Below are 11,098 nucleotides of genomic sequence, written 5' to 3'. Positions count from 1 at the left end.
GGATCATTAATAAAAAATCGCAGAATAATCGCGTATCTGTTCAGCTTGCCGATAAAACGCTCAGCGAGGTGCAAATGCTCCGCGTTCGCGAGTTTGGTAAGAGTTTACATGTACACAGCCGTACCACTTCTAATAAAAGACACCTTGTATAATATACTTTTCTACACATCTAATATAATATATAATATATATAATTCGCTAATGAAAGAATTACAAATTATTGTAATTATCAAGTACTTGTAAATGCATGTAATATATACATATATATATATATATATATATATATAAATTTTGTATTGCAGACAAAATATAATTAATCAGTATAGTTTAACATTTGTTTAGCCATTATTTTTAAATCTTTCTTCGAAACTTTTCCCGTACCTAAATAAGGAAAATTGTCTACAAATATCACTCCTGCACGAAGTTTGTAGAGATCCGTCATATTGTTCGCCACAAAATCTATTAATTCCTGTTCAGTCACCTACACAAGTAAAATTAAATTATTTCAGAAAGAAAGGTATCTAGTACATAAAAAATATTGTTTATTTTATATTAAATAGTAATATATAAATATAATAATATTTTATCAACATACTAATTCAATTTACTGTTCAATTTACTACTCAATTTAATACAATATCCTACTATTTAGAAGTTTATGTATTTAAGAGATAATGAATTTTAATTTTATGCTTAAAATATCTATACATTTAGATAATAATATATTGATAAATATTTTATAAAAATAGTATAAAAAAAGTTTTCAATTTTATTACTATCGATTTTATGACAAATTATGATTTTTCACGTAAAGTTATAGTTCAAAGTGCTGGTTAAAACAATATCTATACTTTCGTCTTATTTTTTTTCTACTCTCTTCCATTTTTATATTGAATTATTTACTTTAAACTGACTCAAATATTTGACGTATTTTAATCTTACTCGAATTAACGTGCAAATCGAGTTATATTTTGATAATTTTAATTCTACCTTATCATACGATTTAATTTTTATGTTGCGTCTTTATCTTTGTAAATGTAATTTTTGAATAAAAAGTAATACCATGGCACCAGGCTTCTTAACGATAAATGCAAGAGGATGTTCGTCATCTAATTCATGAGGAATTCCTATTACCGCAGACTCTAGCACTGCTGGATGCGACATTAGGACATTCTCAATTTCTCCAGGGGAGACTTGGTATCCTTTATATTTTATGAGCTCTTTTAATCTACCAATAATAAATAATTCCCCGTCTTCATCTACATAACCGAAATCACCCGAGCGGAACCATCCTGAAAAAAATTCCAAGTCTTCTTTTATAAAGAATTTTATGATATTGCACAACAACTTTTTTTTTTAATTTAACGGAATACAATTTATTTAGTTTAGATGCTAATCAATTCTTATAATTAAATTTTTTCAATATAATTATATTATTATTATAGATAGAATATCTCTATACCTTCACTATCTATCGAATTTTTCGTTGCCTCAGGATTTTTGTAATAACCAATCATAAAAGTTGCAGATTTTAAATATATTTCTCCAGATTGATTCGGGCCAAGTGTTTTCCCACTTTCTGGATCTACGATCTTCATTTGCACATTATCGAATACTGTTCCGCATGATCCATTTTTGTGATGCTTTTTTTGACATGCAGCGAGACCACTGAGTTCTGTCATTCCTAGAAACATACATATAAGTTCGAAATTTTATATCACGTGCACGTACGTAATGTGTGTATGATGTGTATATGTGTAAATGTTCAATATTATTACCATAACCGTGATATATAGCAACATGTGGTAAAATATTCCTAAATTCTTCTTGTATTTTCGGTTTAAGCATTGCACCACCAAACATTATGTTTTTCAAAGATGATAATGAATATTTCTTTATATGACCTGCTTTGACAAGTCGATTAGTTATGCTTGTGCTAAGAAAAAGAGTTGTTATCTAAATCAAAAAGAAATTTATTTTTATATTCCAATGCATTATATCCACATAGGATAATCAATTAAATTTATATATAAGACTACAATTATATAATTCATAATAATGATAAAAATAACAATAACTTTTTTCGAAGTACAAAATTGTATTGTGTTTTGCAATCATTGTGTTATAAATAATGTTAACGCTATCATTTCATTGTAGTTTAGTTTATCAGAGAGAAATGCAATAACAATACAATTTTGAACGTGATTCCCATAAAAAATTTCAAAAATATCAACTTTATCAATGTTTAACAGCATTTATCGAAGTAGATATTATTATGATACCTAAATATAATATTATTTTTAATTGTATTTTATTTTATTCCTATTTGGTATTTTATTTTTTTATTATAATTGCAAAATGTTAAGATATAAATTATGAGAGAGCCAAGTTATTACAATTATTTGTAAAACAAAATCTAACAAGATATCTATACAAACAGTCAATTCAATCATTATTCCTTTCTACATTATAAGAATTAAAAATTGTCAGTTATAATAGTTATTGATAATAAAGTTTTTTTTTTTAAATAAGACAAAAAATTAAAAATTAAATAATATTACTTTGTACTTTTCAATCAATTGACAAATTATCTCCTCGTCGAATTCCGGATAAAGAATTACTTTAGAGCTCTGTATAATCGAAAACATGTTCATCATTATGCCAGTAACCCAACAAAGACAAGAGAACCATAATACTGGTGAATCAGTCATGTCCAATATTGATCTTTCGCTAGTGAGTATCACATTATAATTGGATATTTCGATGCCTTTCGGCAAACCTGTGGTGCCAGAGGAGTGTACGATACATGCCGTCCTTCTAATATCGTCAAGGTCTTCATAATGAAAATTTGCCACTTCTGCATCACTGCCAGTCTTCAAGATATCGGAGAATGAAATGGCGTTAATATGTTTGCCAAAAACTACTACTGTAGAATTGCAATTTTTCTCCTTTACTGCGCTTAAGATGACATGTACGGATTTCTCGCTACAGAAAATTATTTTCGGCATAATCAGATTCAAATAGTATAGTGCACTTCCTGTTGGCAATAATCTTGTTATTAATAAAGAAATAAATATTCATATCAGAAATATATTATTTTTAATTTATCAATCTAATCGAATGTGACGCAAGGAGAAATGATAATAATTATCGCAGATAAACCTACTCAAGTCCATATCTTCGTACCACGTATTAAAAATTGCATTTATATATGCCGCCGATAAACAGGGCACGATAGAATTCATATGATTACCCGTGCATAGACTGATAATATCACCAGATTTAATTCCATATTTCTGCAGCCACAACGCACATCGAATAACTTTATCCTGAAGTTGCGTATACGTAGTTGTTTCTTCTGTGCACGCATCCAACTGCGCAATATTTTTATTATTAAGCATTTTAAAATTACAAATAATTATTTATTTTATAGCACTATTATCATCGCGGATAAATAAACATTATGATTAAAAATTATATTATAATTAATGTTATAATTATGTTATAAGTATATAATAAAATTATATACTTATATATAATTATAATTAGAAAATATTTATTTATTACTAATATTAAACAAAAATTGATATCAAATTACTTAGACTTATTAAATATAAAAAGACAATTTTAAATAAAATATTAACTTTAGATTACTACAATTTTTTATTAATTAGATTCTTATTTAATATTTGATATGGTTTCAAATTAATGTTCTTTAATTTATATCATATAATGTTGTCTAAATAATAGTCTTAAAATATTTATAATATTTACTTAGCGATTATTGTCCACAATAAAATTTAAAAAGAAAGATTTATTATGTTTATTTGACAACGTAAAACCAAGTAATATAAATTATAGCTATTCAAATTAATTTTGCAATTATGTTAACATCATAATTTTCTTTTTATCATAATTATTTTTAAATTTTGTAATTCTAGCAAACTTTTTTACTATCTGTTACTGTTATCTAGTATTATTTTAAATTTATCATATAAATAATTATTATAGTAATAAAAAATTTTTTGTACATAATTATCAGAATCTAAAGGAAAATCATTTTGCATTTAACTTATATAGGAAGCTTTAAATAATCATGTTTTCATTCTAGAAGCTTTTATGTATTAATATCACATGTAAAAACATCAACTTACATGTGCAATTTTATCTCCATTCTTTTTAATGTTAAACCATATCATTTCTCCAAGACTTTTGTAGTTTATATCGGGATTTATTGGACCTTTATAAATACCATTTTCGACCGTAAAATCCTGTAAATGTCAAATAACCATTATACCATGTTTATAATGTTTATTATAAAGTTTTGCGTTTTATATATTTGATCTTTATAATCAATCACATATTTGTAGCTTATTCTTTATCATATAAAATGGTCTATAAGGAATAATTTTTGGAAACTTTTGCACTTACCTTCGAATTATTCTTCATCATCTTGCTAAAAATCAATCAAATCGTAATTGTACGTTCCAGAAAATAATCCAATAATGTCAATTTACAATGATAAGTAGAGCGTGTTATAATCAGAATGAGCAAATAATATATCCAACTATCAATGTGATAAAAAAATAATAAAAATCAAAATCAAAATCAAAGTAAAGCGAAGGAAATCAAAGTGACATTGACAGTGATGACAGCTTGTTTGCTGTTAATTTTTTACTTTAGCAATCAGTAACACTCAGAAAATATATGTAATAGAGTATTTCCATTTAAACTTATTCTATTGAATCATATTTGAGTACTAACATAAGATGACTATAACATAAGAGAGACTTACTCTATGTACAATCTTACGTCAAAATATTTTCTCCTCTTGATATGCAATCTTATAACAGAAGATATTCTTCTCTTGATACGTAAAAAACTGGAACACTTAGAACAATTTTAATTTTTAATATTTTTTTATTTAAAACGATTTAAAAAGATTTAATATTATTACTTATTTTATATTATATTATATTATATTTTATATTATTACTTATTTTAAAAATTATATATAATATAAATATGAATATTGTAAATAATAGCAATACTTGACAGGTAGAATTTGAGGCACTTGTAATATTCTTTCATTTTATATATTGTGCGTGTGTGTATATACATATATATAAATATATATAAATTTATATATTTCAAATAAATGTTCATGTCGTGAACCACATGCCGTTCTTTTTAACAAACTTATAACGTAGTGATTTAAAGCCAGAATTAAATTTTTTTTAACAATTGTATAAAAAGAAAAAAATTTTAATGTTCATAATATTTAATAAACAAAATCTATTATAAAAAATAACTGTTAGGAAACCATTATATATATAATTTCCAAATAATGTAAGTTCTTATAAACAATGATAGAGATATCGATAAAGGTATAATAAAATATTTTTTACGTGTAAAAAAGATTTAAACTTATATAAAATGCACAATACCTTGTGTTGAAATGTCAAGATGTCCTATATATAATAAAAAAAAGTTCTCGAACTTGAATAAAATTTGACAACAATTGCAATAAAGAAAAAAATCGTATCTGAAAGATAAAAATGTTTTGTACTACTTTTATCTTTTCTTATGAACACTTTATACACTTTATACACAATACACTTTATACACTTTATACACAAGTGAAGAGCGATTGCATTTATGACTGTTGATCAAAGATTGCCATTACTTTATGGTTGTTGCTTGTCGCATGTATTTATAAAGATGTGTTATCTTTATCTTTTGCTTGTCGTATTTATAAAGATGTGTTTTCTCTATCTTTAATTTTACAAATAACGCATGATTAAAAATGGGTTTTTTTTCTTTATTACTATATTATATTTGTGTTTCAAGATTTAATAAAATTTTATTATACTACTACTTTTTATTTCATAAACTTATATGATATTTAATGTATATATTTTTTAACACAATAATTAAAATTTTGTTGATGTGCGAAAAAAATATAATAAGAATTAAGATATTTATTTATATTTCCTATTTATAAGCTTGATAAATTAAAAATAATAAATTTTGATAAATCTTTTATGTCTTATAATCTAAATAATCAAGTTTTTAGTAAATAAAATATATGTATATAAACAATATATAAAAAAAAATTAATTTTATGTATTGCATATATGTATATATGTTATCATATGTATGTTATTACGTATAAAATTATTACATTTATAGCAATCACATTTTGTGTTTGCTGAGTACAAACTTTATATAACTTAATAATTTTATGTATTGCATTTTGTTTCTATTTGCATCGAATTTATGTTTAACTATTTTTAATCGACATGATGAAACTATTACGTTTATTTGATATTGTTAAGACATTCACAAAATATTAAAAAGCAGGTTTATTAAACCTTTTTAAAAAATTAATTTATAAAAACTTTTTTTAACATAAATATTAATATAATTTTTACTTTACAAATCTATTGATTTTGAACAAATAATTATACACATGTACATCATTTTACAATAATATTTGACATATCTGATCAGGTAAATTTGCTATTGTCTTATATAAAGTAATATTACATTTTTATCTTATATACATCTGTTTCTTATCACTGAAGTGTTTTGAAATATGTCATAATTCATTTGCACGATGATGTTGCAAATGTTACGAATGTTTGCAAATGTTACGAATACATATGGAGCTCAGAATTGCAATATCATCTTGTATTCATTTCAATCACGTACTTCAATGATAGGAATATATGTATATAAGATAATAGTAATAGTAAATTATATAATAGATAATAGTAATTTATTTAATCATCAAATATGTCAAACGTTAATGTACAAATGGTGTAAATGTGCATAATTATTAATTCAATAATTTATGGCTGCATACTTATCATACATTCTTTGTTTTAATTAATTAAAAACACAAATTATGTTATTGTTATTGTTATATAATATTATATATTGTTACATTATGTTATTGTTATATAATTTAAATTATAGCAGAGAATATTTTGTGATTAAAAATTTATACCTTTTTTATTTTTTTACGTGAATTAAAGTTCAAATATCAAAAAAATCTTTGAAATAAAAAAGAAAAAAATGTGGTTTTTAGCGACGATTTTTCTTCTTAGAATATATTCTATACGTGAAAATTTACACAAATTTAGAAAATTATAGGAAAATCGGAGAGCGCTCTACTGTGCATTTTCCAAGATGATTTAAGAAGATGTTAGAAATCCATATTTCTCTAAAAGACAAAGAAGAATTATTTTTTGGCGCGCCTAGAACGAAATGTTTTACCGATAGCGACGGCAATTTCGGTTTTGCTGTACGACTTCAAAAACGCGTGTGATTCTAGATGGCGCTCGTATTCTCTCTCGCGCGATCTAGGATCTCCTTTCCATCCACGTCGTTCGTGTGGCATTTTTCGTTGGCGATATCGGAAAGTGGGTGTTGCTTCCGTCACCTATCCGTCGGCTCGCGTTGAGCGGCGAGAGTACTGTGTCACGACTAACGAAAAAGCGGAATCGCCGACGAAGGAGAAAAACTAGTGGATCACTGTCGAGAGAGCCATGCGTAAGTCAGATTTCGATCCCGTGTTCCTTGGCGACAGCCGAAAGACGTGGCGGTGATTCGGGTATAAAGGGTTACGCGGGGGTCCCACGTACGATCGATAATACTAACCGTTCGCAAGACATACCGGACGGACGGACAAATATCTAAGTGTCACTTGATAAACGGGGCGTTTCGTCCGTCGTTACTCGTTATAGACGTGAATGCGTCGACAAATTTTTCTGGACGCTATGCCCTCATAAGCCATACATCTTTTCAACGCTGTCCTATCTGTCTAATTAAAGAGCATCGAATTCCTTTCTTTTTTTGCTGACACTTCTTGTATATCTATTTCTTCACTGAAAGGATACTAAAAATTGTTTATAATTATTTTATTTAATATACACGATTGCAAAGCTGAGTTATTTTTGGAACATATGCTTTGGGATATTTTATTGATTTCAGTATATTTTAGAAATCTGAAATTCGTGTATTGTTTCTTTGAACATTGTATAAATTTATTAAGTGATTACTTTTGGAAAACTGAATTTAAAAATGAAGTTTTGTTGCATTGGCATTTTTTTGTTATTGGAATTACTAAAATCTTTATAATATTTCATCATTTTTAATATATTAATTATAATTATAATTTAATTTGGTCTTTGTTACAGATTGATTTTGACTGAAAAAGTTAGACATTGCCCTCTGTCAAGATGATAGGGGGTTTATTTGTTTATAATCATAAGGGAGAGGTGCTCATTTCCCGAGTGTATCGAGATGATATTGGCCGTAATGCAGTAGATGCGTTTCGAGTTAATGTCATTCATGCACGACAGCAAGTGCGCTCGCCTGTAACCAACATTGCCAGAACATCATTTTTCCATATAAAACGCGCTAACATTTGGTTAGCTGCTGTAACCAAACAAAATGTCAATGCAGCTATGGTATTTGAGTTACTATTAAAAATCATAGATGTTATGCAATCCTATTTCGGCAAGATTTCAGAAGAAAACATCAAGAACAATTTCGTGCTTATCTACGAGCTGCTCGATGGTAAGTATTAATCTTGTGTTTTAATAACTTTCTTACATATGACTTCTTTTCTAAGATTAAATTATTTTTTTTTCTTTTACAGAAATACTTGACTTTGGATATCCACAGAACTGTGATACAGGAGTACTGAAGACATTTATCACTCAACAAGGCGTGAAATCAGCCACCAAGGAGGAACAAGCTCAGATAACATCGCAAGTCACAGGCCAGATTGGATGGAGACGAGAGGGTATCAAATATAGGCGCAATGAACTCTTTTTAGATGTACTTGAATATGTAAATCTATTGATGAGCCCTCAAGGTCAGGTTCTTAGTGCACATGTTGCTGGAAAGGTAAATTCTCTTAAATTTAAATTTTACAGTTTTTGCAGATTTGTTTATTAAATATTTTTTTAGGTGGTAATGAAATCTTACTTGTCTGGTATGCCGGAATGCAAATTTGGGATTAACGACAAGATCGTTATGGAAGCGAAAGGTATGAAAGGGGGTGGCGGATTGGGAGGTGGAGGCGATGATCCTACTGGCGCTAGATCCGGCAAGCCGGTTGTCGTTATTGATGACTGCCAATTCCATCAGTGCGTTAAACTTAGTAAATTTGAGACCGAACATTCCATTAGTTTTATACCGCCGGATGGTGAATTCGAGCTGATGAGGTGAGACATAATTAAGAAAATAAACGCGATTTTCAGATGTAAGAAAAATATGTATAATGTCTTTACAGATACCGTACCACAAAGGATATATCATTGCCTTTCCGCGTAATACCGTTAGTGCGTGAAGTAGGCCGAACGAAAATGGAAGTCAAGGCGGTTTTGAAATCAAACTTTAAGCCATCATTGCTGGGGCAGAAAATAGAGGTGCGTGTGCCGACGCCATTAAATACTGCCGGCGTGCAGCTGATATGTTTGAAGGGTAAGGCGAAATACAAAGCATCGGAGAACGCAATTGTATGGAAGATCAAGCGCATGGCCGGCATGAAGGAGACACAACTGTCCGCCGAAATCGATCTGTTAGAGACGGACACGAAAAAGAAGTGGACGAGGCCGCCGATATCGATGAACTTCGAGGTGCCGTTCGCGCCGTCCGGTTTCAAAGTGCGCTATTTGAAAGTTTTCGAGTCCAAATTAAATTACTCCGATCACGATGTGATTAAATGGGTCCGTTATATAGGACGCAGCGGCTTGTATGAGACGCGGTGTTAATGATCCCGAATCTCGGTGTCGAGACGTAAATAATTGTAAAGAATTAATCTCAATATGAAAATCACGACTATAAATGTCGATATTGGACTCGATATAAGTTTCATTGTAGCGCATATCCTTGAAGCAACGATCTGAAATTATTCGGATAATTCCGAATCAAGCACGATATATAGTTACAGAAGTATGGACAATGTATCGGAGAAAAATTCCGTTGTCAGCACAAAATTTATGTATAATTGCAAGAATTTTTTTTTTTTTGTTACATAGTATACTGTAAAAGTGATATTCGTTTAAATTGGTCTTATTTGACGATGTTACTATGTGTGTTAGAAAAAGGTTTGCAAAGGTAGAAATAAAAATGTAACTTATGGAAGAAACTTATAGAAGAATTATCAGTAGCGATAATTATCGTAATAATTAATATTGGACAGATTATTTCTTTCGTGCCAATTTTTCATGTCGTCCATATTTTTAATATTGATTTTTAATAACGACAATATCATGCCGTATAAATTGGATTGTATAAAGTATATTGAGATTTTATGAATTTTTTTAAATCGAAAGTTTATTGCTGAAAATTATAATAAGTACAATCATGAATTTCTTATATACTTTTACTTGAATCATCGGATGAGATTTTTTTTTGTTCCATTTTAATGCCGACGAAATCATTAAAAGTTGTTAGTATTATATGATTCCGAAGCTAATTAATAATAAATACTCTAAATTTATTTTTCGAATTAATTTAATCACAAATGTATTTGTAGGATTGTTATTATGTAATGAATATTTTTTTGCACCGCATCATGAATTTCTGTATTATATATATATGTATTGCTATATATACGCGAATTTTAATTACTCGGTTTTTGCGGGTTTGATGATATATGGAGTTACGGCCTCTTTGGTATCCAAGTTTGAGCGAAACTGAACAAATCTGTGGGTCATCCGATGCGCTCAATGAAATGTAGAATGCTATTAATCTGTTATCCATGTATGAGAATAAAAGTAGAAAAAAGCATTGATCGATTGTACGAGCGTGATTGATTTTGTCTCTCTAAAAGAACGCTCATATGCGTAATAAAACATATGTGTAATATAAATTGTGTATTAAATTTAATCACCCCGCTCTTCTTCATCATTACTCTGAGTTTTTGTGCGTTATAAAATTAGTTCGGACACAAGCACAAAGGTGACAAAATATATTTTAATTTGAGCGCACAAAATTAAATTTTGCATTGATTGATCAAAAATTTTGCAACTTTTTACAACTGTGCTCTGTATTATATTATATTTTAAAGTTAATAACA

The 11,098-nt window shown here is 28.1% G+C and overlaps 2 protein-coding genes across 3 annotated transcripts; one reads left to right on the top strand and one right to left on the bottom strand.

Moving 5' to 3' along the window:
- Positions 1 to 154: 154 nt before the first annotated feature.
- On the bottom strand, positions 155 to 5,822 carry LOC105426793 (uncharacterized). Of its 2 annotated transcripts, none has more exons than XM_011638183.3 (10): positions 5,448 to 5,822; positions 4,796 to 4,890; positions 4,432 to 4,567; positions 4,155 to 4,271; positions 3,167 to 3,374; positions 2,562 to 3,037; positions 1,779 to 1,956; positions 1,463 to 1,684; positions 1,063 to 1,292; positions 155 to 481 (listed from the first exon to the last, which is right to left on the bottom strand). In XM_011638183.3, the coding sequence occupies exons 3-10, from the start codon at positions 4,450 to 4,452 to the stop codon at positions 314 to 316; spliced, it is 1,620 nt and encodes a 539-aa protein (XP_011636485.2). In that variant the 5' UTR covers positions 4,453 to 4,567; positions 4,796 to 4,890; positions 5,448 to 5,822; the 3' UTR covers positions 155 to 313. The 2 variants fall into 2 exon arrangements, with proteins under 2 accessions (XP_011636485.2, XP_011636486.2); XM_011638184.2 differs by having other exon boundaries at positions 4,432 to 4,456.
- A 1,567-nt stretch (positions 5,823 to 7,389) lies between these two features.
- Positions 7,390 to 10,891, top strand: AP-2mu (adaptor protein complex 2, mu subunit). Its single transcript, XM_011638182.3, has 5 exons — positions 7,390 to 7,557; positions 8,205 to 8,586; positions 8,669 to 8,919; positions 8,983 to 9,239; positions 9,308 to 10,891. The coding sequence occupies exons 2-5, from the start codon at positions 8,247 to 8,249 to the stop codon at positions 9,786 to 9,788; spliced, it is 1,329 nt and encodes a 442-aa protein (XP_011636484.1). The 5' UTR covers positions 7,390 to 7,557; positions 8,205 to 8,246; the 3' UTR covers positions 9,789 to 10,891.
- The last annotated feature ends 207 nt before the right edge of the window (positions 10,892 to 11,098 follow it).

This window comes from Pogonomyrmex barbatus, unplaced genomic scaffold (genome assembly GCF_055798465.1).
Source record: "Pogonomyrmex barbatus isolate J1 unplaced genomic scaffold, ASM5579846v1 scaffold2, whole genome shotgun sequence".
NCBI classification, from domain to species: Eukaryota; Metazoa; Arthropoda; class Insecta; order Hymenoptera; family Formicidae; genus Pogonomyrmex; species Pogonomyrmex barbatus.
Note: the sequence above shows the minus strand (reverse complement) of the source record. Positions and strands in the feature narration are given on the sequence as shown.